A 16,755-nucleotide genomic window follows, 5' to 3' on the forward strand; every position below is an offset into this window, starting at 1 on the left:
CTCTTTCTCTCTATTTCTCTCTCTCTCTCTCTCTCTCTCTGTCTCTCTCTCTCTCCTTTGTTTTGTTTTCCTCGTAAATAGAGTCCTCAAAGTGACCTTACCTCGATTAATGTCTGCCTAGCAGTCCTCTATCTACTAAACTACGCACGTGTTTGATCGTTTTTATACGACGTCGAAAAGTGTCCTTTTTACTCTTATTTACTACCACTTTCACGGTCGTTGGGGTAATACCAAGGCAACGGCTATAAAAACATTACGTACTCGATGGTATATACTGCATACGCAGAACGGCAATGTATGTATTGTTGTAGGTATGTTATTTGACTAGGTGTGGTGTTAATGGCATGACGCATCCCTTATTTCCCGACGACAATAATAACGTTATCGAATGGATCTCATTGACTTATATCGTTAATATTAGAGATGTCATAGAAAAATGATAATATCGTCAAATTATAAATGTTTAATAACTATCCAAACTAATTTTCTCTACGGTGTGTACGCATGAAATGAGTGAAAACTGACACAACACTTCGTCTTTTTGAGTAAATCGTTTTACTAATGTTTATTAATAAACATTTCATATAGATTAATGTTAATTTATTATAATTTTAATATCGGTCGTATTCTTCGCCCGTCGTGCCGCTCTTAAGACCCTTGGCTCTCGATCGCTCGTGTCGTTCTCTTTCCCTTTCTCTTTTCTCTCGTTTCTCGTTTCTCTCTCTCCCTCTCTCTCTCTCTTTCTCTCCCCCCCTCTATCTCTCTCTCCCTCTCTCTCTCGTCTTTTTTGCTTGTTTCTTTGTTCTTGTTCGTTAATTCATAGTTTATCGTTATTTACACTATTCAGTATAAAATGCGAGTTCAAGATTAAATCACACCACTATGTTTTGGACACTATCTGTCATCGATTAATAATTATCAATGCTTGTACTCAGGAAAATGCGAAGGGGGCAGTAGGGCAGTATTTTCGTTATCACTAGTGTTGTTGGTATTTAATTCTTTAGGGGAACCATTATTTATGTTACAATCTAGACTAAAGTTATCGTCTAGTGGGCATTTGTTAATATTAGGCAAGTGATTAACATCGATTCCACGAACGTCAGGGAGCTTTTTCGCTTGGGATTGAGCGTTTCTCGTCGTCTCGTCGTTCGCGAGGACGCTGCTGCTGCTGCTGCTGCTGTCGTTGAAGGGTGGGGATGGATAATAGCCGCGCTGCTTAACTGGCAGTTGTTCCACGGGCAGTTGATGCTGTTGCTGTTGCTGCTGCTGCTGCTGCAGCTGTTGCTGAGGCTGCGGCTGCGGTTGCGGCTGCAGCTGCTGCTGCGATTGTACCTGCTGCTGTTGCTGCTGTGGTTGTAACTGTTGTTGTTGTTGTTGTTGTTGTTGTTGTTGTTGTTGTTGTTGTTGTTGCTGTTGTTGTTGCTGCTGCTGCAACTGCAACTGCTTGGCTGCCGTGGCTGGCGCGGGAGGTGGTGGTGGTTGTTGTGGTGGTCGGTGCTGTACCCCCTCCTCACTCGTCCGGGCTAATTGTTGTTGAGCTTGAATAAACGTATCACTAGAAAATAACAAGATTACACGAGCCCATTGGATCTATTCCTCGACCACTAATGCTGCATGCGAATGCCGTGTTTTTCAACGGTCTTCATTCGGCGACACGCGACAGCTTAAGATCCTCTCGGAACTTGGACGGTAGGCTTTGAAAGATTTACTGTACGTGATCGATCGTTATTGTGCGTCTAATCTTCGTACAAAAGCGTACACCGGTTCATGCTGATTATCGTTAGAAAAAGACAAGCAATTGTTCAGTGCATACGGTATTTCAAGTTTCATCTCTCCTCCGAGGATTCGAGGACGATCTTTTATCAATTTCTTTTTATTCTAATCGTAAGAGAACAAGGGCAAATTATTATTTCGAACGAAAAAAAAAAAAAAAAGAAAACAATGTCGTAGTTATCACGCGGTGCAGCAGCGAACATTGAAAGCATCGATAGCCATTTGATGCCGAAAGCTTTGCGACTACTTTTTTATTACCACGTACACATAGATTTTTTATTGGCAATGAAGGAAAATGTTCAGATAAGGATGAGTGCGAGCCATAATCAACGTCCTACATTTTTTAAATATATATGTGTGTATATATACATACATACATATATATGTATGTATAAATATATATATATATATAAAGAAAGAGAGAGAGAGAGAGAGAGAGAAAGAGAGAGAAACAGAGAGATTAGAAAGAATTGCGGCTACGATAAATGTCAAATATTAAATACCACGTAGAGATATGCGTTTTTTTTTTATACTTTCACTCAATTATTTATTCATTAATTTTTATTTCTTTTTTTTTCTTTGTTTTCTTTTTTTTTTTCTTTTTACCACGAGCCATAATTTTTTTTTTGTTCGGAACAGTTCGATCTATCTAACATATTTTTAATATATACGAATCATTTATAGTGCCCACTTTTAATAGCCATGCCAACGCGTCGATAAAATAGCTGCGCAAATGTTAATTTAGTTCATATTATTCTCTACACATTCACAGCGGATCACAGAAGCAACTGAAATATATAGAGTATATAGCATGCGAAAGTTGGTGTGTTAGTCTGACACTTTAGTTCCTGCTTCAATTCTCTCTCGCTTCGTATGAAAAATTAACGGAAAGTTGTTGTCGGAAAGCTGCTAATTAATTTTCGACGAACGAATTACCCCCGTTTGTACATTCAAAGCTACATAGTTTGGAGAATGCATAAACTCGTAGTATCTGTTGTAAAGTTTTCTTTTTTTTTTTTCCACCGGGCAAGGACTATGCCGAGTCTATTTATACTTCGATTTTTGGATATATGATCCTTGCTGCTTCGATCATTATTCATTTCGCGATCTTGGATATCGAAATATTACCTTTCAACGAATCGGGTGGCTCGCAAGGAGCAGCGTCAAAATGTTTTCAGGAATTCTACGTGTAAGACCAACATTTTCATTTATTATCAATGGATATTTATATAGGGTATTGAAATTCGATTGTCGCTAGTGTGTTATTTGTTTTCTTTTATCGTTATATTTAATTGCATTTATGCGTTCGCAGTGTCCGCGTGGTGTAGCCGGGAAGAACAATCATTCATATGGCTTTTATTGTAGACACATATTCAATTTTGTGATAGATTTTTAAGGGGTATTTATATATTATTCTTAATAATCGTTTGTCCATGCACCGATCCTTATCTGAATGCACGTTAAAACGTGATATTTGGAATTAGGACTCGCGATAACTATCGTACGATAGGAATTTTGATGGGAATTATGATGAAGGGATTACAGAGAGTAGGGAACATAGTAGATATGCATATATATATATATATATACATATATATGTATGTATATGTGTATATATATACATATCTAGAGAAAGAAAGACAGAGAGAAAGAGAGAGAGAGAGAGAGAGAGAGAGAGAGATATCTTTCCAACTGAACACGTCGAGGTTTCCAATGATCGATTAAACTACTCTGCGAATATTTCACTAAAAAAAGAAAGCCCGTTTTGTATGTTTTTTTTTTTTTTCGTACTGTAAGTGTCTGCGATACCTTTCACTATCGGGCGTTTCACCCCTAGTATTCGAGCCTCTGTCGGGATCGGCAGTTTCATAGATACCCTCCTCCTCGTGCATTTGATGAGTGTGTTGACGAGTGTGCTGATGAGTACCGTAAGGACTTCGAGACGATGGCTGACAATATCTACCGTAGACGAGTCTAGGGTCATCGTCTCGGCCGCGGCTACACCTTCTGCTTCTACGTAGGAAATCCAATAAGTAATCTTCATAATGTGTGAACTATACCACGTTCTTACCTAACCGTAATAACATACCGTTTGTTTCGTTCAAACGAAAGAAGAGGAATTGTTTGTTTTAGAGTTGGGACGGGGAAAGGGCAGGGAATCGCGAGATTTCTTTTCTTTTCTTTTCTTTTTTTTAAAGGTATAAACAGACTCTGCATATTTGACGTTTTCTTTCACGACACAAAATAAAGCCGATTATCTTTATTCTCAGGATTACGTCTGGTTATTCATGTTGCCTAAAAATGTATTAAGCATAGTAAGATAGAAGAAGGAAAAGAAACGGGCAAGAACGTACGAAGCGGTGACGTAAGTGAATTATGCCAGCGTGTGGTGGGTCATTATACGTGTAAATAAACTAAATCGAACGTAAAGTCATTCATTCTGCGATGATTATTTTTAGTAAAGAGATTTTTTTCTTTCTTCTTTTTTTTCTCGATCGAATCACAAGACGAACACGGTTCTAACGATCGATTTCGCGAGTATACTTCCGACGTAAAATTAGTAGAAGAAGTCTCTAACTCCCACACATGTGCAGTCACTAACATTAAAGTTTGGCCAAGTAAGCTGAAAGAACTTGAAAGACACCAAAATATTTGAGAAGATTAACAGGCTTTCGCAAAAGTACAACGCGTCTAACGATATCTATCTCGGATGTCGTCTCATGGAAACCCGGAAATGGCTACGTTCGAGAACGAAGATGGTTAAACTTTACCTTTCAAAAATAAATCTTTCTATTTTCGATAATCGATAAAGGTCTGCAGTTCTTTCAAATCCTTCTGTAACTTTAACCATCCTCGTCTCTTTGTTCTGTACACAAAATATCCCATACGAAGAGAAAATTCTGTATAGTACTGCGATTCCATTTAGCATTCAAAGACTATAAAGATAAATAAGAAGGAAGAAACAGAAAAGACGATGGAAAAATAATTGGTGTGATGCGATTAGAATTTCTCGAACGTTAAATATTATTATAGGGGGGAAAAAATCGAGGGAATATATTCGCGGAAAAGGTAGCAGAGCGATAAATTGTTATATATATATATATATATATATATATATATATATATATTCCGATCCAATGAAGAAGGAAATAGGAACTACCTTTTCAGAGAAATTCCCACACGATTGATCGTTTCTGAGTTAGAAGCAACGTTATAATCATCACACGTAGAGAAAAAGAGATACGAAAGAAGCAAAAGTATATATATATATATATATATATATATATATATACATATATATAGTGTGTGTATGTGTGTGTATGTGTATATACATAGATATGTATATATGAAGTATATATATATATATCTATATCTATATACACGTAAGACGAGTCAAAGCGTTGGCGGCAAAGCGCGCGCGAAAATCGCGCGAGCCCTTACCCTTGAGAGGATTCGCTACAGACAGAAGAGTCGAGTCTGTAATGACGATCCCCTTCGCTCTCAGACATTCTAATCTCTTCGGAGCCGCTCGGGCTCATATGTCGAACCGAATGACGTTCCAGCTGCTTGATGATATCCTCGAGAGTACGTATGCGTATCGTACCGCATGGTTGTAACCCTACGTCCACATCCTCGTCGTCCTGATTATCCATGTTGTCCATGTGATCGTGTTCGTCCGTATCTTTGCAATAAGAATCGGGATAGCAGTCGACCAATGATTTACGGATTGCCTCGTTGTCAAGAAGGTTACCACTTCCCGATGGAGCCTCCGATGGATCGCGACGGATACCAGCGTTTCTCAATACTTCGATTATATTCTCGTGATAGCCGTTCAATTGATTCAACGTACGTTCAACTTCGGAAATGCCGCCTCTACCTATTGACAAACAAACAAACAAACAAGGGACGTAGAGTTTAGCGTACGACGAGAAAAAGATATTTATGAGGCTATCGAGTCGTTCATAGAGAGTCGACATGAGTAATTCGATATACGGCACGATATGTTTCGAAGTTAAACGCGATCGATTTTGTGCCCGTCTAATCGGCTTCTCTTCTATTATTTTCTCTTTCCTTCTTCCCTCTAAACTTCCTTTAACTTTTTTTATCTTCTTCCTATTTGCACGAGTGATTATTTAATAAAGTCGTTGTAAGACGTTAGACTTTGAATTTATGTAAATTACGTGAAATATCAAAGTGATCCTTCGCCCCTGATGAAAGAATATCAAATCGACGAACTCTTTTTCACGAATTCAATAAAAAACGCTCGGCTTTTGATACTTAATCAGCGTCGAAGAGTTAATTGCACACGTCTAGATACGTTGAACGTTGATTAATGTAGCTTACGTTATATCTTTTTTACTCCATCTTTTTTGCAGGATAATTATTTTTACTCGATTCTTTTCTACCTCTTCTTATCATATTTTCTTATTGTGTTATACTTTATTATTCTATTAAGTATGAGCATATTTTATTTTCGTTCTTAATAATTAAACGCTACGTCGAGAGCGTACGCTACAGAGCACAGAATCGTTAACGTTTCGTTCGAACATGTTTACCGTTCGAAATTCTCACGCCAGCCCTCCATGTTAGCGTGAGTCATCTGCCCACGTTGTTTTTACAACTATCAGGCATTACAATACCATAACCACCGTGTTTCTTTAAAATTCCCTTCTCAGGCAACTTTGTCAGATTGTTTGGTGAGACATCAATGAAAGAGACAACCTCCTCTGCCCCCGTACCTCCTTCCTCCTCGTTCACGTCGCGCCTCTTCATCTGCGGTTTGTGCTCTCTGAAAATATTCGAACATAATGCATTAGGATATGCGTTAAGGGTTCCTTCGGTCGGTGAAGTCGATTTGATATACGTAGAACGTAGAGAAATAAAGATAGAGATAGAAAGAGCTTAACGAATTAACGAAGCTTATCGTCAACTTAACACCCAGGGGCATTCGTAAATGGGTCGTGAATGGGTCGACGAATACTTTCTGCTGACGATAAGAAGGAGAAGAACTTTATGAAGCTCGCCGTATAGTCAGCAAAACGTGCGTGTGTCTATATCCTCATCGATTCGACCGACTAGCACACTTACGTTTTGGCTTTCAGATAGCAGCAGCTGTTGCGGACGTTCTTGCTCGGTTTAACGCGAGAATCTATTTCGATCCCATTAGAATTTTCGAATGACCTTCTGATGTTAAGCCAGGTTAGAAATTTGATGGACTTTGATCGTTGTACCGTTTGATCATGGCAATGTGTATTTCCGATAATGCGTGCATTCTAACTCCATGAACTGTTTGCGTATCAAGACGTCATGGTATCTCGATATCAATGTCAAACACTCGCGTGACTGATGTGGTCTACGTATGTATATGTCTCGCGTTTTCTTTCCCAAGGATACAACGTTTATCTTGATTAATGATTACGCGATTACTGTGCGTATTTATTAATAATATAATAGAGACAGGAATGTGCAAGAATGGCCAGACAAAATTGATATGCTTAGATACGTTTTACATATAATATACGTCATGCTGATTTCCGTGAACTACGTAGAGTAAGATCGAATCTTTGCACGAATAATGATTGTTGTATGAACCGCTAATGGAAACGAAACACGGGACTCGCAGCTCTGCATTCGTTCGTAACGATCCATGCAAATTGAACATATAGATGCTAGATTGATGATAGATTGGACCAGATGAAAGGTGGTTCTAAGCATGCAATGCGACAAGTATGTACCAACGTTCTACTATAATGTAGTTTGCTTTTGCCGGTATATCTATACGCGTGTGTACAGGTGTGTCTGTGTCTGTCTGCTGTCTGTCCGTCCGTCCGTCCGTCCGTGTTTGTGCCTGTGTCACGCATCTGTGATATTTGATGATTGTTTTGTTACAAATTAACGTAGAAAACGATAGAGAGTTCGGATCAGATGCATCGTCACGTTTTCTAACACCGTAGCGATAATATTTTTGTTATTCTGCTATAGGCAAATTTTTAAGTTACACTCGTATATATATATATATATATATATATATATATATATATATATTTCCTCTTTCGTTTCTAAACAAATACGTTTCTACGATATATCCACGTTAAACATTTAACGTTTTAAGAACGATGGAAGTTACTATCGTCTTGTACGCGATGTATACAATAATATTTATGTATCTTACGGGGGTTTGATCGCTTTTGTTTAATCAACCGATGAAAAATTGATTAAAGTTTTTCTATCGTATCGGAACGTATTTTTCCCGTGCAGGTATATTAAAAAACGGTGCTTCATTCGACAAACAGACCAGACGATGGTCGATCTATAGAGAACAAGATCAATAGGGGGATGTAACGGTTGCTGTGTTAAGCGTATAAGCAAACAGAATGAAAAACATTTTGCAATGCCTCGAGATACAGATTGATATGTTCTTTTTCGACTAAATTAAAAGCGTTCCTTTTCTTTTTCTTTGCTTTGCTTTGCTTTTCTTTTCTTTTTTTCTTTTTTTTTTTTTTTTTCGTTTCAACAAAACGCGAACGACGATAGAAGATTAATCGTAATCTGGTCTGCTTCGTCGGCACGGTGTAGAGAAAAAAATGGATATAATCTTCGTTTCGTGGACAGGCTAAAGTGACATGACACGAGCGGCGAGACACACGAGACTTACTTGAGTCTTGGCCCGTCTGCAGCGGCGACGTTATTCGGGGGCCGAAACAGCACGCGCTGGGGCTCGCCGCGGCTAGAAATATACTAATATAGGGCATGCCGCGCAAATATATCCCCTATTTTTTTTTTCTTCTTCTTCTTCTTTTTCTTCTTACATATCGAATCTTTTTTTCTTTTTTTTTTTTTTCTTTTTTCTTTCATACATACGCATCTCTTTTTTCCTTTTTCTTTTTTTTAATCACACGTGCCCCTATCGGGGATGATGACAAAAACAGAGTGTAGTATCGATCAAATGATTCGTACTCTTTTTCTTTTTTTCATTTTTTCGTTTTCTCTCTTACTTCTCATTTTCGAAGCTCTAATTATGCCGTGTTCTACTTTTTTTTGATAATTGTTTACTATTACGATGACAAACGTTAAACGATCGAAGCATGTAAGTATATCGAAGCATGTGGAGTCAACGTCGAGGTATTATCGCGAAAGCATATCTAAAAACTATGTTGTAAATTGTTAACGGGCGTTGTATATGCACATTTTTTCGGCCCCAGACGTAAAAGGGGGTTTCGAAAATGGCTGTGTCCATGATCGGTCATTGGATATGAAAAATAAATACGCAACGATATAAAACCCTTTCTCTTTTTTTTTTCTTTCTCTTTTCCAGCCTTTTATTTTTTTTTTATCTTTTTTTTTAGCTTTGTTTTTCAATTACTTCTATGTTAAAAGCGGTTTATCAACGTTCGATGGTATGCACTATCGTTTTAAGTGATTTCAATATAGATCTACTGATATATATCTATACGATGACGTGTACAGTGAGAAAGGACGGATGAGAGGGATATTTCGTACTCTTTGTTGAAATATCAGTTAATGCTACGTCTATTCGTCTTTTTCTTTTTTTTTGTTTTTCTTCTTTGAGCTCATTCGTCGAATCTACCATACGTTACGTTACGTTACGTGTGTACGTATGCATTGGTATATAAGTACGTACGCATTTAACGTCGAAAAGCAGTGATATCGTACGATACAAAAGAGAAGTATTTTTCTCTTTTTATTTTGTATTCGAAGATACGAAAGAATTGCACGATTCGATCTACGAGTAAGCAACGAAAGGATCGTCGTACCTGTACTGAGGCATTCTCTCAAAGGCGAGGATCTTGTTCACTCTGTCGAGTACCGCTTCTTCTGGGTGATGGTTGCTCGAAACTCCGGTGTAGCTTTTCTGTGGTGGCTTCTTCGAGTACGGTTGATCATACTTCTGGATGGTGCTCTTTCTTCTGCGACAAATTGATCGATTACAAGTGTGCCGAGAGAGTCGCGAAGGAACGTATACGAGAAAAAATCGTTAAGAGAAAGCTGCATGCAAGGCTACAAGGGAGGAGATGAAACGTTGTTTTCGCGCTCGTTTGCATAGCGTCATCGGTTTTTTTTTTCATTTTCTATTTTTTTCTTTTTCTTTTTTTTTCTTTTTTTTTTCTTTCTTTCTTTTCGTTTTTTTTTTGTATTCTTCTTTCTGTTTTCTTTTTTTCTTTTCTTTTCATTCGAGGCATATCAGGAAGGCATCATCATCTACACGTGGCCCACTCGCCAAACATCTTCGAATTTTTGTCTGTTAGATCGATCAAGTTTTATCGCCACAAAGCTCAATGTCGTCGTACGTTTTTACGCTTCGATGGCTTAGAAAATTGGCCAAAAATTTGGAGGGGTCTTGCGTCAATTAAAATAACGGACTAATCGATAAAATGGATCTATGGAAATGACTATAATGAGAATTTGTATTATTTTCGTACACGAGATCGAGGAAGCGAAATAATGAAAGAAAATAAAGTTGTACTCAACGTATATACATGGTTATATAAATATATAAAACGCAATTCTGATCTAATTGGGATATAGCTGATATCGTCGTTCCTCGTGACATTACACTTTCAACGATCAAAGGTACCTAATCCTATGTAGGTCGAGGAGTTTGGAATCCTACGAGATCTAGAAAACTAAAGTGGTATCGAAAACGAGATTGGAATTTTGTATGACGACTTGTATGAGTCTGCTCATCGTGAACTAAGGCGCACATGATGCCGATGATGATCCTTGAAAGTATTTCGTCGGTGAATTGTGTGTGATAATTCATATCTCTAAGCTCGCTGCTAAATTTCGATTTATCGACATGAAACGACACGAACTAATTCGGGGCTACTGTAAACGACTATAAAAAATTCACGAGCCTCTCTTACATGCAATAGAACAAAAACAAACAACCAGTCAATTGGTACAAACGCAGTTGGCCTTATAGCCTCGCGTTATGCGATCGCCCTCCACTGCAGTAACCCCATTAACCAAATAGCGAAAATCAAACGATAATGTAAAGAGACAAAATACATTGAGATTTTAGAGTAAAGCTTTGAATGATTTACACTTTGCAAGAGTGTGATTCTTGTTTATTTCACTTCTTTTATTTTTATTTTATTTCTTTGTTACGTGTTTCTTTTTGAAATTGCTTTTGGCGATAGAACTTGGCGGCGAAAGATCGATGATATTTGATCTGACGACTAAATATCGATATATTTTGTTCAGATAAACTTGACGTACGAAACGATTTCTAACATTCCATCGTTTTAAAGAATCACACATCCACGCGGTGTTTACCTTTAACCGATACCACGAATGACAAAATGAAAATTTTAATCGAAATATATTCATCATAACCGTTCGATAAATTTTTTTTACCTTGAGTACACATGTTTTATTATCGAAAACTATATCCGACAAATCTATCCAAAGGATATCGGTTAATGGCTATTGGTTAGCAAAGCTTTAATTTACTTGCAAAACCGATATACATACGTACAAATAGAGATATATTATTTCAAGCGAAAGAATTCGCGATATATTATTGCGCAAATCATTTTTAGTTTTTTGTTTCTTTTTTTATCTTTTTTCACAATCAATATGATCGCGAGAGGTGCTTTATGATCGTTATAATGATCGGAATTCGTTCGAATCACGAGATAAGAGAACAGTGACAGATACTGCGCTTCGGTTTGATTCTGATTGAGTATATCGATGATATCTATGTATCAGTTGATCAAACGTGCGAATAAAAGGTCCATCAAAAATTACGTTCGAATTTAGTTATCTTTCTCGAACATTATAACGACTGTCTTTAAATACCGTAAAATGGGAAAAGTATTATTTTCGCGTCGTTCTCGATGACTCTTCCTATTGAGAATTACGGAAATTATTACGCGTTCTTTCAAATATATATGCAGCAACAAACCTATTTACGTATACACATATAATATAAACATTTCTGACAGAGAAATATAGAAAGAAATAGATATAGAGAGAAAAAGAAAAAATTGGGGTAGGAAGAAAAAGACGTAGGAACAATAAGCAAGATTAGGTAAAAGAAAATGATCAATTCTATATCACTCAGTACGTGTATATACGCGTAGTGTACGCATATATATACGTACCATGTAGTGTATATATATATATATACTTATATATATATTATATTATATATATATAAATATATACATACTTGTTGTTCAAAATAAAAAGAGAGAAAGATAGATAGATAGATAGATAGATAGATAGATAGATAGATAGAGAGAGAGAGAGAGAGAGAGAGAGAGAGAGAGAGAGAGAAGCATACAAAAAGTTCTACGTGTATGTATCTGCACACTAACCTGAGACAGAGGGAGAAGTTTTTATGTACTACGACTGACCTGTAGCAGAGAGCCATCAGAGCAAATACTATGAAAACACCCCCTACCACCGACATGAGCATACCAACTAAAAATACAGTGTTAGAGCCGTGGTAGTTCTCTGTGACGATTCGTTAATTAAATTATCATTATAGTTCATGGTCGTTTTTATTTCATTTCATTTTATTTTTGTAATTTTTTTGTATTTTTTTTTTTTTTTTTTTTTTTTCATTCATTCATTATCGTCACAGGCACGTCACGTTATTGTTTTCATCGTCATCATCGTCGTCGTATCACGAGGATGATTGAGAGAAGATCGAGAGAAGATACCCATCGTTTACGTAGTGCGGTATGTGGGTGGTTTTTGGTATCCGAGCGTCCCACAGCATGCAGACAGACAGAGATGGCAGTGACAGACAGAAACAGACAAGAAACAGAGAAGCCAGTATCAGCACATATACATATACATATACATATTTTTGAATTTTCTTTATCTTTTTTTTCGGTTGTTTTCTAAATAATCTTTTCTTTTTCTTTCTTTCTTTTTTTTTTCTTCCTGTTTTTTTCTTTTCTTTACTCTTTTACTTTGTTTTTTAATTACGATGCACACCATCGGGAATAATGTTAATACAATATTTTACATTTCAATTAATATTTACAACGCGTTAAAGACCAGCGGTATGGACCGTCGAAAGACTTAAAACAAGACTTAAAACAAACTAACTTTTTTGCTTCTTTTGGCTCTTTCATATTTTTTTTTAATTGTTTTCTATTTTCTTTTTTCGTTCTTTTATTTAATATTCGTTTGGCAGAGCCGCTACGCTCAATAGCGGGTAGCTTAGATCTACGTTAAGATATTTTCGTTAATAACGCGTTGCGTTAGACCGACGATAGGAATTCGTTCGAGAGAAAAAAAGGAAAAGATCGATCGTTTATATTACAATAAATTTGAGAGATATTTCAATAATTGAATGATTAAATAGTATTCGAGTTTTCATTTCCACGCGACATATCTGTTCGTCGAGGAAATAGCAAACAGATTTTTCCATTAATTTTCTCCCTCTTTCGTTCTTTTTTCTTTCGACAAATCATTTTCGCCGACGTTTCGATTGACTAAATTCAGCTTCTTTCATGCTTTTATAGGGCATACAAGCAGCTGGCACATTGGCGTTACAATAGTGTTAGTCTAGATATCGCACTCTAAGGGACGGCGAGATCGCGTATTTCAATTGATCGAATGTTAAGTGAAAAATCGTGAGTGAGAACGTTAGATTCGTGATTTTCCATGAAGGTGTTGAAAATCGATGTATCGTGCAAGGAGAGAAAAAGAAGTAGAAAGTAGAAGTAGAAAAACAAGTAGTAGTAGTAGTAGTAGTAATAGAAGAAGTAGAGAGGATGGACTTGCAAAATACGATTAGAGAGAAGAGAGAGAAAGAGAGAGAAAGAGATAGATAGATAGATAGATAGATAGATAGATAGATAGATAGATAGAGATAGATAGATAGAGAGAGAGAGAGAGAGAGAGAGAGAGAGAGAGAGAGAGAGAGAGAGAGACGATATTCTTGACAAATTTCATTTCGACCTCGAATCTGATCGTCCTATCGCGTCCACCATCCCTCGTTGCGCGACAGCCGTTAGTTTGTTAATGGAAGAAAATATCCTTGCTCGTGCAGCATAGTAATGATTATGATTAATTTAACGCACTATGCCGCGCGCACATACAGAGCATACCATCGAAGAGATATTAGTTTTTTAAAAATGACATACATATCAATATCAATATCAATATTAATATAATTTATATTAATATATTTTATATTTATGTATATATATGTATGTATATAAGTGAACACCGATTAAATTAGGCTAAGATGAATCAATATTATGAGAGCATAATAATTGACGGCCGCGTGCGATGCCTCCTCATCATCCAGCTAGGCACGAATTACTTGACGACGACAGGCGTTGGATCGAACCCACTCAGCTGAAGCTTGGCTCAGTGGGCTCTCACTTGGAAGTAATTTGCTACTGTACCTGTAGCAAACAGCCATTAGTGCAAAAGAAATGAAGACGCCCTTCACCACACCCACCAGGATTAATACCATTGACGTGGTACTAAGATTCTTGTTCATTCCTCCTGAAACGACCAATTATTTTGTATCCTAAAGGTGTTTGAGCAGATCGCTCTCTTGTTTCGATACGGTAAAAGATCGATCGATTTTGAACCTATATCGGATAGATTCCATGTGTTACGTCGGACAAGAATGCTATCGTATCTTCCAGCATTTCGACTTCATGTTATATTAAATACTTTCGACGAGAGCCACCCGATATAGTTCTATTACGCATTCCTTCAAACGATACACGTCTTTTCATAAATCTAATATAAGAGTTTTTCTTTTCCTTTTTTTTTTCTTTTTCATTTTTTTTTTCTAACTCGAACGAATATAATGCTGTCGGATAATGATATCGATTAACTATTGTTTATCGTCATGATTTCACGTGACTATTATCACCGATCGCTTATTCGAATATTAATTATCGATATGCAAGATTTTAATTTAGATTTTAATCAATTTTCGATATCGATGATTATTCTCAATCTCGGAGAGAAAATATATACTCGATATGATGTAACTTTCGACAAAGTACTCTCTCTTTACTTTCAACGATATATCATATATTATCATTTAAAATATCTATATTTTCTTCATACACATATTATTCATATCCAACAGCGTATACTCGATATTATCGTATATCGATTCGACGATAACTGAAAAACTAGACCCGTGTAAATTTAATTCTCTTTGGTTTTCCCTTTTTGTTTGTTTTTCTGTTTTTCCTTTTTTTTTTCTTTTTTCTTTTTTTATTGAATAACACGTTTGATTAGTAGGAAGATCAAGTTTTTACCAAAAAAAAACTTTGGCACTTTGAATGGGTGAAATCTCTGCGAACTTACAATTGCTTGAGATAGTGGATATCGTATTTCCAGAGGACATATCGAGATTAGATAAAAATAAATTGGAAAATAGATCGTTGGTAAAAAGATGCACTTTAGGAAATGAATTAATTCTCTTTTTTCGGTTTTTCTTCATTAATTTTTTTCTTTTCTTTTCTTTTTGCTTTTGTCCATGGAAAACCATCAACGATCTATTTCCAGCCGATGATTTCTGAATGTCCCTACGGTCTTTGAGGGGTATCTCATCGTAGCAGTGAAAAGAACGGTCTCCTTCTTGATAAGGATCATGGTCGAAGATCTCATTAAAGTTATAGGCAAGGGCATGCACCTGTAATGCGATCGTTTCTTTCTCTCGAAAAGGTTTGCGAGGGTTCAGAAAGAGAAAGGGGAAACGAAAGAGGGGAAAAATTGGGAGGGAATCGGGAGAGCGATTCGTGAGTCGAAAGTGGAAAGTGTAATCGAGTAAGCTTATCGCTTCGGTATGTACACGTAGGTATCCATCTATGTATATATGTACCTATATATTTATATGTATATAATATATATACACACATATATATATACACACAGACACAGATACAAAAAACGCATCGAACTTTATGTGCACAGCTGATGGTATGACCCTAAATAACCAAGCGGTTCTACTACCGGGTATTCGTGCGAGAAAAGGAACGAGTTTTCGTCTTATCGCGAATTAAAGAGATTTCAAAACGATCATAGAATATTCTCCTCGTTATGTGATTTCGAGGTACAGTAGAATGTCGCTTATCGGAAACCGGATTCCTCCGCGTAAAACGCTTTTCTCAAATACGCGATCAGCCTTGAAAGGAGGCTCGGATGGGTAATCGGATATACTTGATTGAATGTAGTTTTATCACTTTATAAAGACCACGTACCATTTGAGAAGAAGTTCTTATTAAAATCTCCCTGAGGGATTTCTCGACCAACTCGAATGTTATTATACGACATACCGGTGTATAGATATTTTTTTTATTTATTTTTCACTTTTTATTTTTTTTTTTTTCTTTGGGGGAGTCGACGACCAAATGAGAGATCCTCGTTAATTAAAGTACGTATAATAATTATTTATGTTAGAAAGGTATAAAGATCTTCATCGTTTTAAAGTTTCGAGTTTGAAGTATAGAAGGTCAAATTGATTTTGGACGATCGGCAAATGAGAGTATCCTTCATACATTAACAAAGTACTCATATCGATGTTTCGAATTAATTTCATTTCGTTGAAACTTCAAAGTAAAATGTGTTTCTATAAACGTATATCTACCATACCACGATCTCTTTACGTACGCGTATCGAGATAAGAATATGAAAAGATAGAATCTCTGAGATCGAATTCTTGCAAAGTATATTAATGTATATTGATCACGTTTTTTTTTCTCTCTTTTCTATTTATTTACTATTTTTTATTATCTATTAAATTCTACTTCCATACTCTTTATATTTCAGCAACCTATAAATACCTTTCAATGAGAGATCGAGACATTCGACGATGCAAACTTTATTTTTGTAAATTGACTTAACTTGTCGAATATCGAAAAGTTTCATAGTACCATTCAAACGTCTAACACTTCTTGGTTAAAGTTTAGCGCGATATTTGAAAAAGTTCGTCGACTGCATCGTGCTCCGAGCTTATAAATATCT

The 16,755-nt window shown here is 36.5% G+C and overlaps 1 protein-coding gene across 21 annotated transcripts in view; it reads right to left on the reverse strand.

Moving 5' to 3' along the window:
- Window positions 1-532: 532 nt before the first annotated feature.
- LOC122632505 (disintegrin and metalloproteinase domain-containing protein 11) overlaps window positions 533-16,755 on the reverse strand; it is a 54,128-nt gene continuing 37,905 nt past the window's right edge. For 4 of the 21 annotated variants that reach the window (XM_043819342.1, XM_043819343.1, XM_043819353.1 and 1 more), the window contains 7 exons: window positions 12,117-12,255; window positions 9,549-9,701; window positions 8,429-8,500; window positions 6,414-6,562; window positions 5,215-5,650; window positions 3,583-3,786; window positions 533-1,555 (listed from right to left, as the gene is read on the reverse strand). In XM_043819342.1, the coding sequence (XP_043675277.1) occupies window positions 919-1,555; window positions 3,583-3,786; window positions 5,215-5,650; window positions 6,414-6,562; window positions 8,429-8,500; window positions 9,549-9,701; window positions 12,117-12,255 (1,790 nt within the window). In that variant the 3' untranslated portion in view covers window positions 533-918. Of the gene's footprint in view, window positions 1,556-3,410; window positions 3,519-3,582; window positions 3,787-5,214; window positions 5,651-6,413; window positions 6,563-8,428; window positions 8,501-9,548; window positions 9,702-12,116; window positions 12,256-14,168; window positions 14,272-16,755 lie in introns of those variants that run through there. The other 17 variants (XM_043819346.1, XM_043819357.1, XM_043819348.1 and 14 more) reach the window with 15 other exon arrangements.

This window comes from Vespula pensylvanica, chromosome 10 (genome assembly GCF_014466175.1).
Source record: "Vespula pensylvanica isolate Volc-1 chromosome 10, ASM1446617v1, whole genome shotgun sequence".
Classification (NCBI taxonomy): Eukaryota; Metazoa; Arthropoda; class Insecta; order Hymenoptera; family Vespidae; genus Vespula; species Vespula pensylvanica.